Source organism: Hesperophylax consimilis, chromosome 18 (genome assembly GCF_061612785.1).
Source record: "Hesperophylax consimilis isolate HC1 chromosome 18, BYU_Hcon_1.0, whole genome shotgun sequence".
In the NCBI taxonomy this organism is placed as follows: domain Eukaryota; kingdom Metazoa; phylum Arthropoda; class Insecta; order Trichoptera; family Limnephilidae; genus Hesperophylax; species Hesperophylax consimilis.
In genome coordinates this window covers 33,955,905-33,983,706 of record NC_142853.1, presented here as the reverse complement: position 1 = coordinate 33,983,706, position 27,802 = coordinate 33,955,905, and the positions used below count along the sequence as shown (strand labels likewise).

Genomic DNA, 27,802 nt, shown 5'->3' with positions numbered 1-27,802 from the left:
TTGCACTTTTTTCGAAAAAACAAAGTTTTCTCGCTCTGCTATTGTAAATTCGAGAAGAGATCCATAAAGATCAGATACCGTCAGTACATCAACAGATGAGTTCTGAATCTGAGCACTCACTTTATTTAATCTGTCCAAAATAGCATTCCAAAATACGATCATAAATGCCGTTTCTAGTTTTTTCAATTTAATGCGAATTCCCTTTGCTTCAATTCGTGGGATGGGTTTCTGTGTAGCGTCATTTTCAATCATTTTTAAAACCGTAAGTACTTCATCCAAGGAATCTCTTAAGATTTGACAGGCATCTGCTCTTGCTGACCAACGTGTGAGGTTTACTCTCTTCAGCGTCTTTCGTTTTCCTATTGCATTAGCCAATTTTTTCCAACGATCGGTTGACTTCACAAAGAAAGTATATACCTCTTCCAGCAACACGAAGAAGTGACAGGCGTACAAGACTCAGCGGCCGAGGTTCTCACCAAATTTAATGAATGAGCTGCACAAGGGACGAACATGGCAAGTGGTGCTTGTTCTTGAATTTTGGCTTGTAAACCATTATAAATTCCTGACATATTCGAGGCATTATCACTTGACTGACCCCGGCAGTCTTCTAGATTTATGTTCAACTTTTCTAGCTCTAAAGTAATGGCATCAAACATATCTTGAGCCTTGTGTCCTACAGAAGGTAAGAATTTAAGAAATCTCTCACATGACTCTCCATTATTTAAAACATATCTAATCACAAGTGTCAGTTGATCTACGTGTGCTGCATCCGGTGTATAGTCTACAATTAAAGAAAAGTATTTAGCTTCTTTTATCTCATCACTAATGCATTTCAGTACTTTCTCAGCCATTAAGCAAATGAACTCGTCGCAGACAGTATTGGATAGGTATTGATATTTTTGATAATCGCATACACGGCTTACCAAAGCGAGCGAGTGCCGCCCCCTGAACTCTGCCGCCCCTAGGCCGCGGCCTATAAGGCCTATTGACAAATCCAGGACTGAAAGGAGGGCTTAGTTGACTTACAATTTGCAACCAAATTTGTTTATTGAAGTGGGCTGTTGGGGGAAGATAGACTGAAATAAAGGGTGTGTCTTTTATTTTAGCTGCAACCATTTGGAAGTCAGCATTGGTTTGATATTATTTATTAGGGAAAATGATTTGGATTTTTTAATAAAAAGGGCAGCACCACCGTCTGTACCTTCCGGGCGGTCGTCGCGGAGACAGGAATACCCTCCCACATTAAAGTGGGTGGATGGAGTAAACCATGTCTCCGAGATAGCAGGCAATGAAATAAGGTTTGAATTTAATAGGTTAAGAAGATCAGATTTGTTAGAAATAGCACTTCGGCTATTCCACTGAAGTATTCTGACATCCTGAAGAGTCATTTTGAATAAATGATTTTAATGTGGAAATAATAAAAGCAGCGTTGGACGGTAGATTAGTTTGAGAAGAAATTAGGTCAATTAGAAGCATAATAAGAGTTTGGATAAATGCAGAATTACCTTGGGAGAGTTTTTCAGAAAGTTTTAGAGTTTATTGAGGACGGATTATAATTGTACCCATTTGTGGCATGAAAAAGAAGAAAATTTTGTAGAGGAGAGAAGAGGGTTGGATGAGGAGTTAACGGATAAAGCCTCAGCAAATGATTTTTTGACAGGCGTTAATAGTTAGAATGTTAATTAACGTTAGCCTGCAGAAAAGACAAGTTCTGAGAGGCCATAGAAATTTTAATATTTTTTTGGCGAGATTGTTCTGGGCAAGAAGAGTTGATAGCTGTATGTGAGCCTAAGCAGTTAAAACATTTAGGTGAGGAGGAAGAAGAACATTGCTCAGCTGCGTGGTTTTCTCCACATTTAAAACATCTGGGTTGAGATCTGCATGCAGCTTTGGTATGACCAAAACGGCAGCAATTGAAACCATTGAGTGGTGGGATAAGTATACACTTCAACTGGTAATGAGTTGAAGAATAAATATATATGGGAGGGAAGCGATTGACCTTCAAAGGTGATACTGATAGATTGGGAGGGCTTCCATGAAATTATACCCTCAGAGGAGTCCGTGGTAAATTCTCCTGGCTTTTATGGGATAGCCAATGTGTTGGGGGGTTGAAAGTGAAGACAGAATTTCTGCGATGGACAGATCGGTCGAGATACCTCTGACCAGGCCCATGCGAGTGACATTAAAATTGAAAGTAGGGATATATGCCTTGAACTTTGAGTTAGATGAAATGAAGATGTTTTTGATGAAACTATTGGCAGCTGACCCTGAGAGGAATTAGAGGGGAGATTCGGAAGCGACCCTTGGCTTTTACACCTCCAGGCTTGATTGAAAGGTTCTTGCTGTTTGATAGGAATTTACTAAATTCAAGAGGGCGGGTGGTTTTTCCTTACTCAGTTTTTTGGGCGTATACTATGAACGGGCCACGGGAATGAGGAGAATAAAAGTTTGTTGGATGATGTTGAGAAAGTGCTAGAAGGGACTGTGAAATCGAAGGTGAGTCAAGTTTTATTGGGGAAGAGGGAGTAAATTTCCATTTTTTGGTAGAAGTCAAAATGACAGAATCACTGTCAGAAATTTCTACACTTTCCCCATCTGGGGGTCCGGGAAGGGATCTGGGGGCTTTGTAGGGGGTCCAGGAGGGAACTCTTCCTCCATTACTCACAACAGTAAACTGTCTTTGTGTTTTTCGTAGAACTCCATTTAATTTTTATTTAAATTTAATTAAAATCAAATTTAATAATATAATTATTAAGTTCTGCAAGTATTTTTTGGTTTTCGTTATTGTTACAGCTGTTTCGGCTTTCAAGGGAATTTTCAAAATTTATTTAAAAAAAAAAACAACAGTAAACAACTATGTACTACAACAATAGTGACAGAAGTAAAAAAAGCTTATAAATATCTGGAATTCAGCAGCGAAAATTGACTGATGATAGCCAAATGTTATTGTTGCGAGTCTGTTACATAGTTGATGTCCAAGAAATGCAAAAACTCTTTTCCAGATACAGGTGAAAATAAAAAGTCGGATTTTGGGGGAACCAGTGCATTAAAAACCAATTGTTCTATTTTCTACTTATTTTACAGACTTACAAACCATAAAAAGTTAAAATTTTATTTATTAGGCTTGTCGTGGAAATCGTTGAAGCATGTTGTACAGGAGAATTATACAAATTTAGTTTACATACTTGATGCGTGAAAATACTTGTGTTTCGGAAGTGCATTTTGGAAAAATGCACTTCTTCCTCCCAAATTGGTTTCGAAAAATGCAACACTGGCCCACCTTGGCGTAGAAAATAATAATAATTTAGAAGGTATGCTCTTTTGCTGATTGGCAAAGAGAGTGGCCTTTGGTGATGCAAACTCTTCTTTTCTCTTCCGCAATTTCATACTGGCAGAGCGATAGGGAGCTCGTTGGTTGGGAGGTATGTTCCCTCTTTAGATGGGTCATATGTCATAAGTACGTCTTGCAATATCAGAAGAGACAACAGGTATATCACACACTTCTGACTTTCAGATATTCGTGGCTGATTTATTTATTATGCCATGATTTCAGCGAACGTGGGACGATACTCGGTGATGGCCGATTCAAATTTGGTACTTGCCGTATAATTCAATTGGGCAATACTGTCATCGTTGCTATATAAATCACCACTCTCCTTCTCATCACCGGTGCATTCATCGTCAGCTGGAACCGAATTCATCGATTTCATCATCAGACAAATACAAATGGTTTCACTAATACACCATACCTAAAAATGATAATTTAACTCAACACAACATTACATGTATATAATGTACTAATCAATACAATATAACACATCACAATAGTGTAATACATATATAGTATGTACTATAAATACAATATAAACAGATAAAATTAAAATTAGGTATTTGAGTACCTACTTATGATTTCAGAGAAAATTTTGGTTTTGATTTATTAAATAAGAGAAAATTAGAAACATATGTTTTTGAACACAAGGTCTACTGTTCACAGAAATACTAGAATGTATTTAACTTCGACACATTGAGCAGGTACAACACAAAATTCCTTTTTTCAAATAAAGAACATGAGCGTTATTCGAGTAGATTCCTCACAGATTACTAGATTCAGATTGAAAAAAAGAAAATCCGAAAGAGCAATCAGGAGAATGTCGAATGAGGAATAACCACTTATTAATGTTGGTAATCTGATAGCGTTCTCCAATTCCCTAGACTAGGGCATATTGAATGCATGTACGAGGGGAACCCAAAAGAAACCCAACTGATGTTGCGGGGGCTTAGTTTCTGTAGTACCGGGTTCTGCCGGTAGAACCGTGTACACTGTACAGCTACCTGCTTAGCACTGCGTTGCAGAAGTCGTCCTTTCGGCTGGTGTGAATTTTATTGGTGATGGTTATTTTGTGCTCCTCGTTTTGCGATGGCTGATTTTCATGAATAGGTCGCGGCCGTGAAGTTTTTAAAACTGGCACAGAAGCTCTTCAAATATTAAAAACGGCCTACGAGGATGATGCTACGGGGAAAACACAAATTAGAGTTTCTCAAATGAGGAACATGATGTCCAGTCAGGTGCTCTGGACCACTGATTATTTCCAAAACGCCAAATAATTCAATATGTGCTAGTACTTCAATCAACAATTTCTTTCTACTTTACTTTCTCTTTCCGGAGTTTTACCGGCAGAACCCGGTACTACAAAAACTAAGCCCACCGCAACATCAATGGATACCCACTCGGTATGTACAGAAGGCTATTAGGGCTTTATTTACTAATTCAAAGACTTAATTACAGTAAGATAGGTTGCCATGTTCAAGGAGTATGTGTAAACAATATTAATTACGCAGATGATATGGTTCTTCTAGCACCGTCACTTAGCGCACTAATGAAACTACTCCAAATATGTGAAGATTTTGCAAAAAAACATAACCTTGTATATAATACGTCCAAATCAATAGTTATGGTTTTCAAATGCAAAAACGAAAACATGCTAACACCTTCAGTATGGCTAGATGGAAGGAAAATGGATGTTAGTTGTAGCGTCAAATACATATTATCACAGACGACCTGGAAGACATCGAGTATATGGAAAGGCAAAGAACGGCGATATCCGTTATAGCAGGTATGCAGTCAAGGCGTTTTCACTTTTACAGTACAAACGATACTTTTCAACGCATTTTGCACTTCGCTGTACACGTCAGAACTGAGGGTGGGTTACACTGCATCCCAATGGCATAAGCTAAAAGTTGCTTACAATAATGCTTATCGCCATTCAAAGGGGTAGGCAGAGAGGACGACCTCCAAACAACTCGGTCTTGACACAAGCTCCTTGTTTCATTCACATTCACACTATCCTTCTATTATTCTGACTCGACATGGCCCCATTTAAGTATTTGTTTCACTTGATCAAGCCATGTCTTCCTCAGGCGTTTTGTTTTAGAAATCCTTCCCAAACAGAACAAAATAATAAATAACATGCAAGTGGCTCATCTAAATGATTATTTAACATTTCAATAAGTAATTTATTACTTGGTCATTTTGAAGAAAATCACTTTGAGGTCACTAAATTCATTTCATTCATATGATATACCATTTCAAAATGGACAGTAATATTATTCCAATTAGGGCAAGATAAGTAGTTGGAAACTGAACTCCCGGGAAAAGTAAAATAAAAAGACAAAATCAACTATTCATGTGTTCATTTTATTTGTAATTATACATATATTATACCTAAATATTAACATTCAAGTACTTTGTCTTTTGCGGTTTACATATTACTTGGCCACTAAATCAATTTCGTGTGCTTTGTTAGTTTCATGTCAAGTCACATTGGCCTATAAGATAGATGTATAGAAGCTATAAGAATAATCAAATTTTATAGATTAAATATTCAATTCATAGAATTTGTTTTTTGTAAAATCAGAAATTTTTTATGACAAGACAAAAATTATAAACTCTTGAGTAGCGACAAAAAATAAGGAAAGAATAATATAAATAGAATAATTCTATAAATTGACCCTGGATTGTCATAGAATAGAGCAGGTGTGAATGCAGCATTAGAAAAAGCGTAGTTAGGTAAACTGAATGAAAAACAAAATAAAAGTACCTATGTTAAAATATATACGATATGTATATATTTTAACATACTCCATTATATTCGATTTTTAAATCATGAAGTGTATTTTTAAGTCATAAATTGGTGTTGACTGAAGTTAATCATATTCAAGATTGTTATAATATATAATATAACTATTTGAATACGCATAATACTATGTACAACGATGGACAGCGTTGTTATGTAGTCGTTGCTATATTAAAAAATAAGCCATAAAACTGCAAAAAAAAACTTTTCCCCAAATTAGACTTATAAAATATAATATGTAGTCCCAAAGAGGTCATATGTATGTCATCGGCGATTGTCCTAAAATGCTTACATAAAAATTTTCCTTGGATAAGATTGAAAATATTAGAATGACGACGTCACGTACGACCTATCTCTGGGACTACTATCATACGAAGTTACAATGTAAAAATATGAAGAGTGAAACTGCAATGAATTCAGAGAAACTTAAGAGGAAAAAATATTTTATTTACAGAAAACAATAAATATACATTATAAAATCTATAACTATCGAAGGTAATCTGATATAATTTCAAATCAAATTAAAAGTTTCCTTAACTTCACAGAAATGAATAATTTGTTGTCAACCTGTAGAAAACTAAAGGCATCACCGCATATTTGAATACTTAGACCAGTGATTTCCAAAATTTTATTTATTTTTCACTGGCCTTGACTAAATACAATCTTACAAAGATAACATCTAAAGATAATATTTTATTTACAATAATCTTTATACAAAATAGCGCAAGAATCTTTTACAATCCTTCCAAGTCTTCCTGCTCTCCCGTGATGCTTGCCACAGCATCTGCAATGGCTCTATCACTGGTAGAATTCTCACACATGCCGTCATCTTTCTTCTTATTATTCTTCATAGAATTAATATTAATACCTCCGGCAGACCCGGCTCTCTTGATAATCAGCTGTCTCGGATGTGTGGTCATGTTGCCTTTCTGAAATATGGTACCGGGAAACACTTTAAAAGTTGTCATAGCCCCCTTTCCCTTGACAATAATAGGACTACTGATTATTCTTTTACCGGTAGAATCGTGCATCTCTTTGAAATTATTAACACCGGATATGTTAGAGTTGTTACTCGAAGCTTCGGGGGTGCGTTTAGCTAGTATAACCTTGGTGTATTTGAGTGGATTGTTACCACCAACGTTGCTTTTCTTAACGCTGAATGTTTGCGAGTTTCCCGTGCCCATTATGGTTTGCCCGATCGAAGGACTCGTCCCCGTTTGGCTCATTTTCACCTGGACAATGTTTTTGGATGGAGTGGTTATATTGGCGATTCTTTGTTTCATATCGCCCAAACTGTTGGCCATTGACTGCTTGTTGATGATGATTGCCTTGATGCCGGATGCCGGTGAGGACTTGTTTGGCGTTTTGGGTTGAGAGTTAACTATAGAAGAATAAGAAAAGAGGAAATATCAAAACCGTTATTTATTAACGTCTCCCATTTAGGGGCGAAATATGAATGGTAAAAATTATACAGTATATATTAAAATTAAAAATATCTAATATATTTATTTATTACACATAACTGAACTACTTCAGTAACAATCTTTTGTATTTGTTAAGTGATAAATTGAAGATGTCCACTGCCTCAGTATAATTATTTCCCTCCATTAGGAATGCAATCAATACTCGATGCAAGCAATGAGTAATACATACATATATGTATATGGTGATTGGTTCCAGAATTTCTACACTGAAATAAACCCCGAAGCTTAGCAATGAAAGCAATTCTGGACTATCAATGCATCATTTAGAATTGTATATAGAAATAACAAGTCAGTGAAAATCCTACTATAAATGTAAGAGTACATAGTTTATGGAAAAATAAAAGAACTTACCGATGGATTTATCATCATCAGCAAATATGATTGGAATGTCCATAATATTGGTAGTGTTTAACGAAGTTGATGCTTGGATCTGTAACAGGGAAGAAATCATCATGAACTAGTGCACTCCGAGATACTGAAAATGGTCATTTGAAGGCAGGGCAGGTATAACAACGTTGACATTGTTCATATCTACCAAAACCGCTGCAAGAGATAAATCGTACATTCAAAGAAATTTGTTAGGATATTTACCTGGTGAGTGAGAGTCTTTCTGGGCATTATGAGGGGAGAGTTGCCTTGAGAGGGGGATGACAGGGCTCCAACTAGCCGGGAAGCCGTGGACTTGGACAGTTAGGATATTTACCTGATGAGTGAGAGTCTTTCTGGGCATTATAAGGGGAGAGTTGCCTTGAGAGAGGGATGACAGGGCTCCAACTAGCCGGGAAGCCGTGGACTTGGACAGTTAGGATATTTACCTGATGAGTGAGAGTCTTTCTGGGCATTATGAGGGGAGAGTTGCCTTGAGAGGGGGATGACAGGGCTCCAACTAGCCGGGAAGCCGTGGACTTGGACAGTTAGTTAGGATATTTACCTGGTGACTGAGAGTCTTTCTGGGCATTATGAGGGGAGAGTTGCCTTGAGAGGGGGATGACAAGGCTCCAACTAGCCGGGAAGCCGTGGACTTGGACAGTTAGGATATTTACCTGATGAGTGAGAGTCTTTCTGGGCATTATGAGGGGAGAGTTGCCTTGAGAGGGGGATGACAAGGCTCCAACTAGCCGGGAAGCCGTGGACTTGGACAGTTAGGATATTTACCTGATGAGTGAGAGTCTTTCTGGGCATTATGAGGGGAGAGTTGCCTTGAGAGGGGGATGACAGGGCTCCAACTAGCCGGGAAGCCGTGGACTTGGACAGTTAGGATATTTACCTGATGAGTGAGAGTCTTTCTGGGCATTATGAGGGGAGAGTTGCCTTGAGAGGGGGATGACAGGGCTCCAACTAGCCGGGAAGCCGTGGACTTGGACAGTTAGGATATTTACCTGATGAGTGAGAGTCTTTCTGGGCATTATGAGGGGAGAGTTGCCTTGAGAGGGGGATGACAGGGCTCCAACTAGCCGGGAAGCCGTGGACTTGGACAGTTAGTTAGGATATTTACCTGATGAGTGAGAGTCTTTCTGGGCATTATGAGGGGAGAGTTGCCCTGAGAGGGGGATGACAGGGCTCCAACTAGCCGGGGAGCTGTGGACTTGGACAATTAGGATATTTACCTGATGAGTGAGAGTCTTTCTGGGCATTATGAGGGGAGAGTTGCCCTGAGAGGGGGATGACAGGGCTCCAACTAGCCGGGGAGCCGTGGACTTGGACAGTTAGGATATTTACCTGATGAGTGAGAGTCTTTCTGGGCATTATGAGGGGAGAGTTGCCTTGAGAGGGGGATGACAGGGCTCCAACTAGCCGGGAAGCCGTGGACTTGGACAGTTAGTTAGGATATTTACCTGATGAGTGAGAGTCTTTCTGGGCATTATGAGGGGAGAGTTGCCCTGAGAGGGGGATGACAGGGCTCCAACTAGCCGGGGAGCTGTGGACTTGGACAATTAGGATATTTACCTGATGAGTGAGAGTCTTTCTGGGCATTATGAGGGGAGAGTTGCCCTGAGAGGGGGATGACAGGGCTCCAACTAGCCGGGGAGCCGTGGACTTGGACAGTTAGGATATTTACCTGATGAGTGAGAGTCTTTCTGGGCATTATGAGGGGAGAGTTGCCTTGAGAGGGGGATGACAGGGCTCCAACTAGCCGGGAAGCCGTGGACTTGGACAGTTAGTTAGGATATTTACCTGATGAGTGAGAGTCTTTCTGGGCATTATGAGGGGAGAGTTGCCTTGAGAGGGGGATGACAGGGCTCCAACTAGCCGGGAAGCCGTGGACTTGGACAGTTTGCACGGGATGTTCTCCAAAACTGAAAACAAATAGTTTATTAGCTTCAAATAATAATTGAAGATTAATAACGAAGGCGTCAAAAGTTATTTTAAAATACTTTTTCTCAGTGATAGAAAAATGTTGGCTTACCTTTTATACCGGAGTTGCTTGATAAATCTGTAAAAATAAAGAGAAATACATAAGACAGGGATATTTCACATTCAATTACATGACATCTCTACTTGATAGAGATATGTATTATAATAATGTAAGATAGACTTTCTTACCTTTGGTCTTTCCATTGCTAGAAATTGGAATGTTCCTGAAATAAATTTTAAAAATCTGTTTAATATGAACAAAATAATGTAAATCAGAGTACTTTTAAAAAAAGTCTAAGAACTGCCAAAGAATCAGAGTTAAGTATTAATCAGTTCTCATTTAAAATGACACAACAAATTAAAAAATCCTGAAAACTGGCATACCTCGTTAAACGATTGTTGGATATTTGTATATAAGAAGCTGGTTCAACACTTTTACTTGGTAGTTTTAGGCTGTTTCCACATTCATCGTACAAGTCGTCATCCCCTGCAATCAAAATTTTAAAATCAACAAAATCTCTCAAAGCAAAAATCGTAACTATAGGGCATAAATTTGTTAGTCAAAAAGAAACGATGAACTCTACACTTTCAAATTTGTATAGATTTATCAGTCTGGAAATTCCACTTCATCGCAGCTATTTACAGGTCATTTCTATCATGAGTTATGCAGCCTTGAAATTTACAATAAACATTTGAAAAGTTGGATGTGATAACAAAGAAAATTGATGAAAATTGTAGTTTTGAAATACGTAGTTGTATTCACGTGTAACTTTATTATTATTATTATTATGTAATGAGCAGGCAGCATTCTGTTGATGCGCTCATATCTGATTTCACAACAAGTTTGACAGTAATAATAACTTGTCAATATTGTTCAAACTTTTCGCACCCAACTCCTCAATTGCATGTTTCTCATGTTATTGCACCCAGTTCTTCAATTGCATGTCTCATGTTATTGCTTCCAGCTCCTCAATTGCATATTTCTCGTGTTATTGCTTCCAGGTCCTCAATTGCATATTTCTCGTGTTATTGTTTCCAGCTCCTCAATTGCATGTTTCTCATGTTATTGCACCCAGTTCCTCAATTGCATGTCTCATGTTATTGCTTCCAGGTCCTCAATTGCATATTTCTCGTGTTATTGTTTCCAGCTCCTCAATTGCATGTTTCTCATGTTATTGCACCCAGTTCCTCAATTGCATGTCTCATGTTATTGCTTCCAGCTCCTCAATTGCATGTTTCTCATGTTATTGCACCCAGCTCCTCAATTGCATGTCTCATGTTATTGCTTCCAGCTCCTCAATTGCATATTTCTCGTGTTATTGCTTCCAGGTCCTCAATTGCATATTTCTCGTGTTATTGTTTCCAGCTCCTCAATTGCGTATTTTACAACTGTTTTAGATAAGAAATAAAATCCCCAAATAGGAGGAAGAAATCTCAGACGAAACCAGATAGAAGATACATAGATATACATTTAAAATAGTTTTTTTTTCATACAACAATGATTTACCTTTTGTAGGAGGGGTGAGGATCTGTCCTATGCTAATGGTAGTTCCTTCTGGTGGTGGATTGTTCACTTTAAAGAGAGCCATTCCCCGGGCCTTCAAGGGGGAGGTTTTAGTCAGAGCTGAAATATAACAATACAGGTTAGGTTGAATAAAGAAATCAACAATTAATATTACTGTAGAGAAGGGCATGCATGCCAGCTAAACCTATTTAAAATCCTGTGAGATAAATGCCTAGTGTTATGTAGTGGGCCCTACGGACGACTCAATTTGGTTGAGCGGTTGTATCAATTTGGTTGAGTTGAACATAAATTCCAACGGTGCGGAGATGCATTGTATGCGATAAGGGGGCGTGGCTATCATGTCTCTCTCTGACTCTTCTAGAATAAAAAAATAATACGATTTTAAAAAACTTTACAACTTGACACCTCGTACTGCGTCTCGTAGTCCAACTATTTCATACCTCTCAGACCTAGAGGGCTTGATTATCGTAGGCTATGCATAAACAAAAAATATTCAATCAACACAAAGTGTATACATATTCTCTTTATGTATGTCATCTGAAACAAAAACATAAATATTAAAGAAAATATGGCTTATCTTTTTTACATGAAGGGCTCGCTGAAGAGGTGTTACACGGCGTGTATTCTACCTCCGGCTTCATTGAGAATTTTTGTTTGTGTTAGCTTCACTTTCCAAATTTTATCAGTTTAAAATATTATGAAAATTGTAAATTCCGGCTAAATGATACACTTTTTCAAAGTGACACCTCCCAAGAGCGCCCCTGACTGTACAGTGTAAAGACAGGGGAACTATGTCGCCATCCGGTTGGGCAGCTTTGTGAGGCGGGTTAAGGTAGGAAAGGATTTATTAATACAGGCCTTGACGAGGCACCGATTATAAGAGTCGTATAGAATCAAAGGCAGAACTATCCAAAAAATTGACATAATACACTAGAACCACATTAATTTGAAATCCACAGGACATCAAAAATTAAAATTGGAATTAATGAATTCCCATGTAATATATATTTACGCATAAATCGAAATTTCGTGGCCGATTTCGGTTGCAGCCTACCCTTTAAATTCAGATATTGTAAATATCTGAATAAATTTGTAAAAATACGATACATTTACTCGTAAATCGAAATTTCGCAGCTGATTTCGATCGCGGAAGACCCTTTAAATTCATAAATTTGAAGTAAATTCGTAAAAATAGGTTGTATTTACGAATGAATCGAAATTTTAAGGCGAATTTCCACCGCGCCGGCCATATAAACACAGATATTTGAAGTAAATTTAGTAAAAATACGACATATTTCTGCGTAAATCAAATATTGTTATTATTTATTGTTGCCGTATTGTTATTTATAATACGGCATACAGTAGAATTTATTATCTAAATCGTATCTCTGTGGTTTTAAAAATGATTTTAAAATCGTGTTTGGTATCAAAGTAACCCTCCACGAATTTAGAATCCAATGCAGAACTGTTAGATATCCATCGATTCTGGGTAGTTCTGGATGCCGGTAGATCGTTAGACTTACACAAAACAAGTCGAAGAAACGATCCATTCTCAAACTGGTGATCTGCTCATGTATGTAGAGTTTCACGCACATGCACTGGAGATCAATGCTGCTAGCTCTTTAGAGCAGGCTCCATTACTTGTAGAACAGATTCAGCATGCCAACATTGCGTCTGTGCATTAGAGATGGTAATCGGTGTGTTCCCAACGGATTGTCAATCAGACAAACTGACCTCCTTTGCACAGAATCAAGTAGGTTTATCAAGTGTTATTAATTTAACAAAAGTGATAAACAAACAATTACCATACATTAATTATTAGTAAGGTCTTACAAGTATTATGGCGAGGATAGCTGTGAATATGTAGATAGAGAATGAATCAGTCCAAAACTAGGATTATAGGTGATTCAATAGCGTGATCATGAAATACATATATATAAAATTACTTTTGGAAATTCTAGGTTTCTTTGGCTTAGGTAAAGCCGCCACCTCCATCAACCGTCTTTTCGCCGGCGCGACTGACAGTGGAGGTGGAAGCGGCAAGGCTAGGGAAGACGCTGGCGAAGATGGCTGGCCGGAAATAGAGAGCGATAGCGAGGGGGACTCGGGCTCCGTGTCACCGCTCGGGTCTCCTTCGGGGGAAGAGCGACCAGTCTCATCAGAGGCGGAGTCCCACTTGGAGAGACAGGTCAGGAAGCTGCCCACTTCGTCCTATGGCAACATATTCAAATTTCATTACTAAACTAAATTTCAGATAAGGGTGGCTATGTCAAGAGTCAGTATAACAAAAGAGTATGAAGGAGACGATGCATGAATGTGAAATGAAGCAAGGAGTGTGTGCCAAGACAAAGTTGTGTGGAGGTCTATCTTCTCGGCCTACTAGTTAGTTAGTAAATTTGGTGTCTTAACTGTCAGTGACAGTGATAGGTTTAAATTGAGGGCCATCGTTGTTTCGCTACGTTGCAGGTAGATACTAAAAAATCATTCCTCTGCCCCTCGAAATGGCAAGGTTCCACCTGACACAGCATTGTTATGCGATAAGGGGCTCTACAGAAAGTTACTTTGGAGGATATTATAACACAACACTGCGGTGTCCGGTAGATGGAAGCTACACAACAGCAGGTTCAGTTGGACAGCTGGGATAATCAGCTTTCCTTTTGTTTTTACTATAATTATACGAGGGGTATGTATGTAACTGTATGGCCAATCAAACTCACGGCAATAGCACACTCCAGCATGCGCTGCGTCACCCCCTCGAGGTGTCTCTTCAGCCGGGGCATCCTCAGCACATCATCAGCTCCTCCGGCCACCACGAGGCGGGACCGGACCTTCAACTTGAGGCGGAGGGACTCCACATCCTGCTGCCTGTCAAGAGATGGGAGAGTTATAATTAATAGTTCCTAACAATAATATGTACACTAAATCTGTGCACATGAAGCAGCAAAATCTCTTAGGGGCGTTGCGAAAGTTTGTTATTGATATTTTTCAAGATATTAAATAATGTCTACCTAATAACGAATTAATGTTATAGTAAATAATTTTGGAAGTTTGCATTTTTCAGAGCCCGCCAAAATTATTGAAATCTTGCGGGGTATGTGTGATGTCATATTATGTATCGGTTTTGTCGGTTAAAGGCAAAGATATTATAATACAAGGAGATAGTTGTCAAGTATTTTTACTATGGAACCGCATGTCGCCGATTTTGCTAACCGATACTATTGCACGCCTTCGCTTATGCTAAAGTGTCTGCCCCTTTCCAAATATAAATATGAAATGTGCCAATTACTTAGGCACTACTACTAGAACAGATTCCTGTGCCTATATGTTCTGACAGCGTTCAGCATTAGCAATACTTTCAAATTAAGAAGGGTAGGGATTGCAAGTAACAAATAGGTATTAAAATTTCAATTGAATTATTCAAGTTTAACTTTCATTTGATAAAAAGTTATGGGGCTTTTAAATTGGGTAGATTGAAATGTTTACAATTTTGTACATAAGGGTTATAGTTATAAAAAACGGTTGCAAAAAAATATTTCTTATATTACAGTGGTTTACAATCGGATTAAATAAAAAATAATAATTGAAAACTGTAATTTTCAGAAAGAATATATTGGCCTAAAAAGTATGTTTTGAACTTATAATAATGGGTATATTAATATGCTAAACTATGTAGACAGGAATTGGTGAGTTTGTTACATAATTTGTTTGTAAATGGTGACATTGAAATGGGTCCTTGTGCTTAGTGTGTCGAGTAGGTAGTTTCATGAAGTAGCTGAGTTCCTGGCGTTGCCCGGGCAAAGTGAAAAGATTGCCAAAATTTTTAGTCCGGCAGTATATTTTGTTTTAACATTACAGTTAGCCTTATATTCTCTGACTCCACTGTCGGAGCTTTCTAACAACTTTTGTTGATCTGCAATTATCAGATTTATTTTTTTAATGCATTTATGACATCTGTCATTGATTTAAATTTCTTTTGATATTGCCTTTTGGTTGCTTGAAAAAATTTTATGTGCAATTTTTGAGATCCAATTAAAATTTTAATTTTTTCAACTGCAACTCTTTTTCCTAGGCGAATCTTCAATTGTTGGTGTTTGCACTGCAGCTGTAGTGAGCGAAGTAGAGATTCTGTGTTCTTTTGAGTGCTGTAAATACATAACAACCACAGACATAGGAATTAATAGACGAGAAGATAATGGCGAGGGGTAAAATCAACTGTTGAAGAACGAAGGGGGTGAAGCTGACTGTGATTCGTCAATAAATCAATCTGACAGTAAATAGGCATCTCGCATTATAATATCACCATTTACTTCTTAAAAGTAAAATCTGCTTTTGAATGAATAGACATTTTTACATGGGAGCGCAAATTACTCGCCACGTTATGAACAAATTTGCGAAGTCCAAATTCGGCAAAAAAATTCGGTTCTATTTTCAGAGTCGAATATTTCGTTTAAGTATTTAGTTAAGACACTTTTATAAATGTTCATAATTTACTTCCCAGCAACCAACCAGCTTTGTGTTTCGCGTCCAGACGTTTCTCGATGTGATAGTATATTATGTTTCTACAACTGATCCATATTATACGATGTGAATATGCTTAAAATAAAGTAAAATAATGCTTATATATGGAATGTAATGCGACAATTGGGTTTATTCTCTTTTTCACATCTATTTTTACAAGTTTTCATAGCACAAGTCAACATTTTGCCGTGTTATTTCGTAAAATGAACCGATGATGCCTCGACCATAGTTCGCACAAGAATGATGACGTCACGTTTTCAAATTTCACTTGAGGCCATACGCGAGCACAGCCGGCTCCAATGGAACCGGTATGGGGAGTGGGGATAATACGCTTTTAATCACTTAGGGCAGGTCTACTAATATTCATATGTCTATGGCGCAACTTAATTTTGTAATATTTCTCTTTTAGCGTTTTGCATTATTTAATTAACATACTAATAAACTAAAACTAAAAATAAAACATTGGGTAAAGATAGATGGTACCAAAATGAGTAAGGCTAGGTGGCATCACTAATTTTGTTGAAACAAAAAATTTACAGTTTGATTAGTAAATTTGTTAGTTCCTCCTTTGGCTAACTGCAATGTTTAGCTTGTCAAACTGTTCAGTGAAATCCACAGGCATGATCTCACATAACAATTTATTGAAACTGTAATTAGACAAAAAAATGCACACTAGCTTGACGCTATATCGCAATTCAATTTCACTGATGGTAAAAACATCAACAATCTTTCTGTATAACTCACGTGCACTGGTTGGCGTTCTGGCCGATGACGAAGAGAATGGGGCATGGCAGATCCAGGATGCAGTCCTCGGGTTCCCCACGGGGCCCGGCAGCCGTCAGTAAGGGCAGACCTAGACAGACCACCCCAGCTACTCCTGCCACATTGACCGCCAACTGCAATATAATAAAAATGGGACATCATTTCACTTCCGGAACATGTCATCGATGCTTCAAATACAAATCAATTTAGAGCTCGATTGGATTCCCATTTGCAGAGAAGATAGGATAACTTATTTTTAAAATTTTAATCAACACAATTTTTTTAGAACTCAATAATGATAATTTAATAAAACATAACCGGGTAACCGAACAAAACATAACAGTGAAAAAACAGAACACTATAAAATAATAGGATAGTTTATATTTTGCATAAAGCTAAATAAGTGTTTTTCACATTAACAAAAAGAACTCTCATCTCATTGTTATTTTGTTGCAAATCGTATAAAATTATTTTAGTAAACTACTAACATTGTTTACGATGCAAAATCCTGTGAAAAGAAAATATTTTTTGACTGTGCCTATTTTGTGTACTGGAAGAGCCCAGTTGAACGCTGCCGTAGCTGATAGGAACTTCCGGCACACAAAGAGTTAATGGGGAAGCTTAGCGTAGGGAGTGTGGCGAACCCATCGCTTAGGGAGAGGAAACACGTCCTGCAATAGCCATCCCAAGCTAAGGTGAGCTACCGTGCTCAGGCTGAATGACTTGGGGAACAATGTCACGAACGGTGCCTCCAAGAAACAAGGACGCATCTCGGAGTATTTAGACCTTACCCCAGCACTCGGGGCTCTGCTGGAATAGACCTTCTATTTCCCTAGATACTCGTGGGACGAAAATTGTACCATTCGAAAACTCCCTGTTCCCTCACGGGGCCTTCCGGGAAACAAGAGGGAGTGGACTCCTCCGTCGTGGGGCCTTCAGGGGACCAAGGAGGAGTGGACAGGAGAGACGAAGGCCTCTTCCCTCGTGGGACCTTCAGGGAACCAAGGAGGAGTGGAGAGGAGTGATGACACCCTCTTCGCTCGTGGGGCCTTCAGGGAACTGAGGGGGAGTGGACTCTTCCGCCATGGGGCCTTTAGGGAACCAAGGAGGAGGGGACTCCTCCATCGTGAGGCCTTGAGGAAATCAAGGAGGAGAGGAGAGGAGAGACGAAACCCTCTTCCATTGTGGGGCCTTTAAGAAACCAAGGAGAAGTGGAGAGGAGAGATGAGGCCAACTTCGTGAACTCTTCCCTTGTGTGGCCTTCAGGGAACTAAGGGGGATGGAGAGAAGAGATGAGACCTAGGAAGACACATTGCAGAACCTGAAAATATAGCCACATATCCAATGACAACCCCGGTGAACTTTACAAAAGGGACCGGGTGACTGTTAAAGGAATGAGGTAAAATGGGAGATGTGCTCAATGGGCCTATGGCCTAAGTGCTCACGGGAACTATATGTAAACCGTCTAGGCTCTACAAAAAAAAAAAAAAAATGGGGAAGAGTTTGAATTTTGTTTAGGACAAAGAAACAGAGGTCCCAAACATTTGTGATGAGCTTCGTGTGAAGGTTGAGGATGTGTTCGGCATTGATGAAAATAAACATATTATAATCTCTTTTATACTAGGTTTATTTACAGCTATGATAAATTTTAAACCACACAAATAATTCACAACAAAAATTATTTAAGTTTATTGTTTATTTATTTATTGTTTATTGTGGTATTTTAAGTAGGTACATAGTTATCTATGCCCTAATACAATCCTTATATACATATAATTATGGTAACACATTTAAAATGAATCAATCACATATTTTCTTAATTTAATTTTAAATGTTTTTATGTTTTCTTCTGATTTTATTTCTTCTGGTAGCTCTCCAAATATTTTCAACGCTCCGTACATCAATGACTTTTGACTCTGTGTTTTTTTCCTGAAGGGGAGTCTCAATTCATTTCTTTTCCTTGTCTCATGTGTGTGTTTGTTCTGCAGTTTATCAATTTTTCTTAGGAATTCACTAGACGTATGGCCATTGATTATCTTGTAGATTAAAAATATGGTATTAAAGTAAATAATTTGTTTAAATGACAAGATATTTAACTCCTTCAACATGTTCTTAATTTTTGTGTATCTATTTTTCTTCAATATGGTTCTCATTGCTCTATTTTGTAGAATTGTCATTTGTTTCATTAAACCGTCGTTGGATAAGAATAGAATGCTGCTACAGTAATTTATGTGTGGTACAATAATTGCGTTGTACACATTTTTACTGGAAACTGTGTTAAGGAATCTTCTTATTCTTCCCAACAGTGAGATTTTTTTGGCCATCTTTTTAATAATAAGTGATCATGGTGCGAAAGGTATCCTGATTAGCGCGTTAAAATTTGTAAGACTGACTGAATATGACACGCTCATCGCTGCTTTTGCGATATTTCTGGTTGCCGGCTGTGGTACCTTCAGGAATTGCGTGGTACTTTCTAGTACCATCCGACTTGACCAGTGAGTTCTCGAATCTAGCCGAGGTACTAAAGGACCTTAGGGCTTGGTACTTCCTGGCACAGTCCGGCTCGGGCAGTGGCGGCGGTATATTTTGAATGCCATGGGTGACACCATTGACGGCGGCTGGTTCCAGGCGCTAGTTGTTTGTGGCGTGTGACTACAAGCTGATATCCTAATTGGAATGCTGCTCTTGTATGAGTTCTCACTCATAATGAAGAATCAGAAAAACTGGAGACGTTTTTTGAGGGAGGCAATGGCCAATGCTGCACACCAGAAGTTTTATGAAAAACAATTTTTACCTGTACAGCGATGGCAGCCCCTGCGCCCTGTCCCACAAGGATGAGGGGCCTCTGGGGGTGTTCCGCCCTCAGGGCTGTGGCCCTGGCCCGACCTGATCCCACCAGCTGGGCCAGACAGGCTGACACAGGCAGTTGGGGCAACCAACCCGCTGAAATGAAAGAATTATAGGATTTGATGATGTAATAATGTCGGGAAATGTTAATGCCGGATTGTTTCATTTCTGATAGAGTTTGACATGGTTTAGTAAAAACTTTTAGAAGAAACTTTTAACAAGTTTTTTTTTTTTTTTTTAAATTTATCTTTTGTAAAAACTAGTTTTCCATTCTACCTATACAATAAAATATACATATTAAGGGTAACGGAATGGAACAGAACATGATAAAAAAGCTGGTTAGTTTAGATTAGTAAGTTTTTTTAAATTCATCGTAATGGAACCAAATCAAAGCGCAACTCACACTGATGAGAGTGAACCTGCTGCACCTGCCCCACGGCCCTCAGCCTCTCTGCCCACCTTGCGTCCCTGCGATCTCGCCCCGAGGGCAACAGCAGCAGAACTGGGGCCCCGGGGTCCGGGGGAGCCCCGCTGGCGGAGGCAATCGTGGGGCCCCCAGCGCCGTTCTCAAAGCCACGGACGCGCCCCGCTAGTGGGTGGCCCAAGGTCATCTTCTCCACGAGCGAGGGGACTTTGCTTTTGAGAGTCTGAAAGAATTTTTATTTTTTAATGCAATACAATAATGAGGTAAAACTTCTACAATGCAGTTGATAATATGAGGTTCGAATTGTTGGAGGTTAATAGCACCAGAGGGGGGTCACATCCCCAAATGAGGTTTTGTGAGAAACAAACCAGCAATCTTCGAACTGGTTTTATGCGTCTCCAGAAGCTATGCTGCATTGTCCATCCATAATATTACATTATACTGCAATGAATAGGCTGATAGGTACCATGTAGGTATCCAATTCGTAGAAACGTCAATGTAACAATATTGTTATCTTAATATATAATCTTTGTGTTATTTTTTTATAATTTTGTAATATTATGTATTAACCTCAACGCAGGCTTGTCCTAGTGAGGTTAAAAATTCTAACCTAAAAAAATTATACAATGTAAAGAAACGATAAATAAATAAATATATTTTTTGGGATCAACCTTAACTTACCAGCATAACTTCCTTATAACAAGTCAGTAGTGGCGGAGGCAGATGCTCTGTGAGCGCATTATGCAGCCATTGTACCAGGCGCGGCTGCCAGCGCACCGGGGGCGCGGCCAGCAGAGCCCTAAGCAGACGCGCCGCCCCGCCCCTCGCCGCAGCCCGCCGGGCTCCCGCACGCCCCGCTGTCAGGAAGGCGGCGCGAGCGCAGAGAACAGTGTCCAGGGCTCCGGTTAGCAGAGATATTTGGGAGGGGTTCCAAGCCAGGCTGGAATGGGGAAAGAATTAATATGCTTTACTAACCCCTCTGGTCAGGTAGTAGCGTTTTCGCCTCCAAACTGTAATAGCCGTTGAGTTGCATTGTTGTGCCACAAATTGACTTTGAAACACGTATACTTGTATGGATTAACCCGCTTGCAATGAATAAAGGTGGACACCTCAGGATTCTTCTACAGTTTCAAAAACATTTTATTTATTGCAGTAATACAGCGAGTTTGAGGTTAGAATTACAGCTCAGTAGTAGATGATCCCAAGTTTCCCGGCGTACCTTCAAAGTGTTCTGCAATATGTGGCATAAATATATGATTTGAGATTTTCACGGTTGATTAATTGTGTTACATATTATTATGCCGTAGTTTTTAGACAGCGTTGGCTACAGAAGGAGGAAGCATGACCACTGACCTGTGCAGTTTGTCTTCCCAATCTGTTTTTCCATCTTCTTCCTCTGGCGTTAACTCCCCTTCTTCAATTGCCTTTTCACATGGCGGAATGTCATCTAGCAATAATGGAGGAGTGGGCTCCTAGAAAGGTACAAAATTACATTCATATTTTCATATTCATGGGATAAACAATTACATATTTCAATGTCTTTACCGTCCCATTCATTAATATATAATAAGGTCTGGGGCGGACTACGTTCCGAAGATTTGGAGAGTTTAGATGAATAAACGGAGATAATGAAATTGACATTTCTGGTTTGGACGAACATTCCTCTCCTAATATAAAATTTTATGAATTTCTCGTCAATATGGGAAAATGAAATTAATTTCCAACCAGATGAACACAATTTTAATCAACAATCTGGTTCAAGAGATTGTGAACTCAATCAGGAAAGTAGTGAAGTTGAGGTTTTTGAGCTTTTCCTAAATAAAACTGTTGTGGGTTGCATTACAACCGAAACCAACAGATATTTTGTTACTGTAAAATCACAAAAAGTATTTGCTCCAAATTCAAGTTTACATAAATGGAAAAATGTTGATACAGAGGAAATGTACGTGTTCATTCCCTGACTATGCTAATGGCAAGAAGCAAGAAGGGGAAAATCCGTCAATATTGGACACTAGACAAGCTCATTTCATCGCCAATATTTGGAATAATGGTGGTAAACATCGAAAATGTTTACCACCATTTGTTGATGTAAAAAAAGGGACGTTGAAAGCAAAAAATATGGGTGCCTACTTGCAACCAAATGGCATGATAAAAGGGACGTTCATATGCTGACCACATCACACAACACTTCAATAGTAGAAACAGGAAAAGTGAATTGGAAAACAAAGGATCCAATAGTAAAATCCAGTTGAATAGTAAATTATAATAAGAATATGGGGGGGGGTTGATAGGTCAGACATTGTTCAGACTTTAGCCAAGAATCAAACCAACGAAAATGCCATCTGTATCTGTATTGAGTAATTGAAATATCCGACAGATGTCTCCCCTAAGGGCAATAATTGTGATTATATATACCAATACATTCAAATGAATTAGTTTATAAATAGGTTTGCAAGCCCATTTTCTTCCTCTTCTCTCTCTAAATAACGGATCAATAACAACCATGAAATAATTAAGGAATTCGAGGGTCGTTGTTTTTTGTTACCAGTGATGTGTGTTCCAAAGAATAAAACTTATCAATTATATTTCTTGGTATCATTAATTTAACGAGGCCATTATTATAACAGACATGTTGATGCAATGTGTTTGTAAAACTGTTAAGTGGTACAAAAAAATTGCGTTTCGGACAGTCAATGAAGTTTTAATTAATGCCCACGCGATGTACAAGAACAAAACTAAAAAAGATGTTAGCCTCACAGATTTTCATGAAGAAGTTATAAGGCAACTCATTCAAAAACATCATGTTCCCGGCTCAGCAAGAAGAGTTAATCGAGTTGGTGAAAATCCGCTGAGGCTAATTGCCAGACATTTACTGCCAGATGTTCCACAGGCCGCAAATTCTAAGAGAAAATCGGTTTACCGGGAGTGTTATGTTTGCAAATACTCAAAACTCAATCCAAAATGTCGCGTTCAGACACGTTATTGGTGTTCGGACTGTGAAGTTGCCCTACTACATGTTTTAAAATATATCATACTATACAGAAGTTTTAATAATTAAAGTTTTCGCAGCGCTTAATACTCTCATAATAATACTCTTAACCCTATCTATTATGGACATGGTGACTTGTAAGTGTATGTGTGGTCAGTGGAAAAAAGTGACTGCGTAGTAAGAAATCAATAATTGTAATCAATGTGTTAATAAAACTGCAGATAAATCTTCATAAGATGACGGACAAAGGTACATTATTTATGTGTACAATATTATAATGAATAAATAAACAATGAGTGATTATATTTGGAGTGGCGGCATTTTGAAGGTAAATTTGCTTTTAAATTTAACATAACACAAAATCAGACACTAAAAACCTAATTTCCGATATACGTAAACAATAACTCAACCTTTATGAATGCCATAAAATAAAATTTATAACTTAAAACCTGTTTGGTGCAGCTGTATAATTTTTTAAACAATTACACAAAATTTCAGAAAATCATGGCGGTCCAGGCAGCCAATTCATGGAAAACCTTCCCGGTTCCTATGATGTAGGGTTAATCTACATCACATTTGGATTCGATTTTGTGATATGACCTTTTTTGATAGGAGCTTTTGTTTTCAAGTAAATCAAGTCTGAAGTTGGAATTTCTTAGGTAAAATTTTAAAATAAAACGATCACTACAGGGTTATTTTCAGCAGTTTAGGGGTTTTTTTTAAATAAAACGATTTTTTTTTTGGTTTCTGGGATGTAGATTCACCAGTTTCCTGCTTACACCACTAGTTTCCAGAGACCATGTACAAGATGATGTATATTGTCCTCCACACTAGAAGTACACTTCTGTTGTGGATCTTGTTACATCATTATTACATGCCCTACTCTGGAAAGCAGTCAGCAGCCAGCGTTATAAATCCTATTACTGACGGATAGTTGATATAGCTTGTGGTTGTAGGTATAAATTCCTCACTACAATGAGGGACCAACATAATTAAAATAATGTGCAGGTTATGTTAGTTACCAATTCATCATAAACATACAATGTTTCATGTTACAAAGATTCATACTGCAGAACTTGCAATCAATAAATCGATGACCTAGCACCTAGCGTACACATGTATGGGGAGCAATTAGAAAAATTTATTTATAAAAATACTCCAGGTTAATAAAGATGTGAAGCAACAAAATGAATGTGAATATCTGCTTTAATTTTAAAATGGAAATACAAAGTGTTGTGTTGCCACTTAACACTGCTCAAATCATATATCTCACTTTAGAGACTTTCCGAGACCTTTACGAGTCCTTCTCAGTTTAAGTGCATATAAATACTCTTTCGTGTACTAAAAAGGCACAAAAATACCCAAGAGGTTAAGTAAAATAAGAATAGGGAATTACCACATCCACACTTTCCACATCCACCATCTCTTCCTGCTGCTCGTGGCAGCCGGGGCACTCGGGGGCCTTACGTACAAGCAGCAGGCGCGCCCCCGTGCCCGAGTGGGCCCCCTCCCCTCCAGCGCCCCCCGGCTCCACGCACCGGGCATAGCTGTGCTCCATCCACACGAGGGGTATGCGCCTCTGCTGAAATGGCCATGAATGGATTACTGCAATCTTACAGACAATCTCAAGAGCTCGTAGTTGCAGGTTTTTGTGTTTCCTCCCTCCTATAATTTGGGTTTCTTTCGTATTTCCTTGAAGTTTACAATGCTGACCTTTTCGACACTATCTATTCCATCACGCAGCACGTCTTGAAACAGTGCGAGTGTTTTAGTGAAACTTCATGGGTCACGTATGCGACATCCGCTTGAGGTTAATATGATGCTCTACACAGCATCACATTAACGTTGTGGTTTCATTATGTAGTCTAAGGACGGGTTGTTTCGGAGAATTTGAACAATTCATCAAATTTCAACATTCATTTTCGGGTTCTGTGAAAGACTTATTCAAGTTCTGTTTTTATATCATTGTAGGCTAGATGCTTGACAAAACTGAAATAAAAACAGAACTTGAAAAAGTCTTTCACAGAACTTGAAAATGAACGTTGAAATTTGATGAATTGTTCAGATTCTCCGAAACAACCCGTCCTAAGTACCGTTGACGTGATTAAATCACTAAACGGCACTAATATAAAGTTGACCAATTATTATTAAATTTATTATATTACTAATGTTCCTTCCATCAGATGGCGACAACAACAAAAACAACAACATTTATACCTGGCAGCACCAACAATATATAAAAATTAAGAAAGCCATGGTAATAGAATTTTGCGCGGCACAGAATTCACAATCTGCGTGCTTCCAACTCAAAGTCCAATACGTTTTCAGAAGAGAAAAATCAACTGAATTTTCACCCATATTAAATAATACATATACTTTATGCCTTCTGTACACTCTTGGCAAGACTAGTGTAGTAGATGCGTTTCTGCGTCAGTTATTCTGCCCTAACGTAAGGCAAATCATCACCGTGGAGAGGACTGGTAAAGGGCGTACACAGTCATTCAAAATCCTACAACTGTGCGAATGAGAGTGAAGAGATAACTGCTAACTTGTCACAGGAAAAGGCTCGCTGAATGTCTTAACCAGAATGTAGAGAATGTATTAGAAATGTCATAATACCAATGGGAGTATATAAGGATTTTTAGATAATTAGATAGCATATTATGTATATCTGTGGTCCCGAGTCAGGTGAAATAAATCAAAATGACATACGTATTACAGCAATATTTGACTTCTTTTGTGAAGCAATCATCAATATTAGATTTTTTATTTGAACAAGGAAATCTACAAGCAAAAATTCAGAAACAAAACTAAAACACAAAAAATATTTTCGTAACCTAAAAACCATGATTTATTATTTAAATTTGCTATTCGTGACATGATGTAATGAAGATATTCCCAGTTATTTGGTGAGAAGTGTGTATTCAATAAACAAACTAGTTTGTTGGTCTATAGAAGTATCAATAAATTAATTTTGTATCCCCGTGTCCAAATAACCCAAAAAAGTACACTACGGAAGGGTTCAATAAATTCGTCCTTACATTATTTGTGCAGGGCATTCGGGAGATATTTTACCATAAGATTAACAAGTTCCTACTTACTGAAGAGCCTGTTATCGCCTGAATATACGAAACGAATGTTTCGTGAAGATTATCCTCTAAGTCTCTATCAGAACTAGCTCCCTGAAAAAACGTAACAACTTTTATGGAGAACAATAATAATTGAAACACTATATTATTTTATGTAATATTGTAATATAGGTACAGGGGTCACGCTGTGAACGACAATAAATTAATTTTAAAATTTCAGAGATTTCCACAGAATTAATAATTCGGATATAAATATGCTTTCACAGTGTTACACCTTTCGTATCCATCTCTGATAGGTAAATGAGGGAAACTTGTCGAATCCCGCTGCCTGCAAAGGCTCTTTAAAAACAACACTTGATTTCAACCTAAATATCGAATGGAGAAAACTATTTAGGTCGGGGGTTTAAGTAAAAATGCACAAAATAGGTTTTTAGGGTTTAGTTTGGGTTATTTTAATAATTTGTACCCATTTCCTAACCTTCAAACCTAACTTGAAAAAAAATGGAACTTTAATGCATCTTTTACCATCTCCCACCACATAAATAGTTATTTCTTGTAGTAATTATGTTGAAACCAAGTGCTGTTTATATTTGTTTACGTAGCGTGCAGCGGAATTCGACAAGATTAATGAAAATGATGAAAAATAGATTCAAGGGAATATTATTGTTTGTGTACCTCTAACTTACTTTGATAAACATGTGAAAGTTGTTATATATACATAATTCCGCTTGAAATCAGGAATGATGAAGTGTAACCACAGTTATATTATTGTTATGTGTGTAACTTTGGTGCAGTCTGTAATCACAATAGTCTTATAACTTGGAAAACGTTAGCGACACAGAATTAGAGGTTAGAACATTCACTGAACATGCAAGGTTAGTTTGAATCACTGGCACAATTAATTCATCCACAAACTATTTCACAAAAGGAAGCTGGACCCATTTGATAGACGTAAATTTATTTACCAATTCTTTCTGTAAAGGAATGCTTGAATTCATAAGCATCTTCATTAGGCTATCCTTGCCTTCTGTAGGTTCAGCCGAAGCTGACATTGTAACTTACACATCAAAGTGTCAAACATTAATAGTGTCGTGCTTATAAGTGAAAGATCAAATAAACTTAAAGTCAACATGGGTATATCCGAGCTGTGAACGCGATATAAATAACAAAACAAGAATATTTCGTAATCCAATTTCTAGGCAAGAAACCTACCATAGACGAAACAGCCATACTATATCATAAATAAACCACTCACTGATTATGACTCGTAACTTGAAAACATGAATTGTCTATGAAATTGGTAGCGCAGAATGCGCTCATGTTTCTAAGCGGTGAGGAGTAGCGGTGGTTTATTTATGGGAGTAGCTAAAGTAAACTGTGCGAAGTAGTGTGTTTTGAACTTTTTTAGGTTTATTGTGGTCTCTCGTGGACATCTACATTAATTTTATCATGATCATTTACGACAGGGGTATACAATACATTCCCGTAAAGTATGTAGATTACTAAATGCACATAGTAGGTTGCTGGCAACAAACATAACTAACTAACTAACCATCATTACCCGTTACTATCACGGGTAGGCAGAGAGGACGGACCACCAAACAACTCGGTCTTGACACACACTCCTCGCCTCATTCACATTCATGCATACTCTTTTATTATTCTGACTCTTGAC

General features: G+C 38.1%; 1 protein-coding gene across 1 annotated transcript; it reads right to left on the bottom strand.

The window, feature by feature from the left end:
* Positions 1 to 6,234: 6,234 nt before the first annotated feature.
* On the bottom strand, positions 6,235 to 27,351 carry Rcd1 (Reduction in Cnn dots 1). The gene is made up of 19 exons (XM_089642420.1): positions 27,093 to 27,351; positions 26,140 to 26,220; positions 24,435 to 24,620; positions 21,403 to 21,521; positions 20,731 to 20,989; positions 20,029 to 20,272; positions 19,573 to 19,721; positions 16,761 to 16,912; positions 14,216 to 14,363; positions 13,445 to 13,709; positions 11,482 to 11,597; positions 10,358 to 10,464; positions 10,163 to 10,197; positions 10,026 to 10,052; positions 9,794 to 9,915; positions 9,226 to 9,427; positions 8,210 to 8,310; positions 7,970 to 8,048; positions 6,235 to 7,515 (listed from the first exon to the last, which is right to left on the bottom strand). The coding sequence occupies exons 1-19, from the start codon at positions 27,177 to 27,179 to the stop codon at positions 6,869 to 6,871; spliced, it is 3,126 nt and encodes a 1,041-aa protein (XP_089498546.1). The 5' UTR covers positions 27,180 to 27,351; the 3' UTR covers positions 6,235 to 6,868.
* Between the last annotated feature and the right edge of the window lie 451 nt (positions 27,352 to 27,802).

What these genes read in the sequence shown, in the direction of transcription:
- Rcd1 (XM_089642420.1), bottom strand. Translation starts at nt 27,179, where the DNA reads ATGTCAGCTTCGGCTGAACCTACAGAAGGCAAGGATAGCCTAATGAAG. An exon ending in GAAAGACTCTCACTCATCAG is followed by an intron (nt 9,428 to 9,793) that starts GTAAATATCCTA and finishes TAACTGTCCAAG; the next exon opens with TCCACGGCTTCCCGGCTAGT. An exon ending in GAAAGACTCTCACTCACCAG is followed by an intron (nt 8,049 to 8,209) that starts GTAAATATCCTA and finishes TCCCTGTTACAG; the next exon opens with ATCCAAGCATCAACTTCGTT.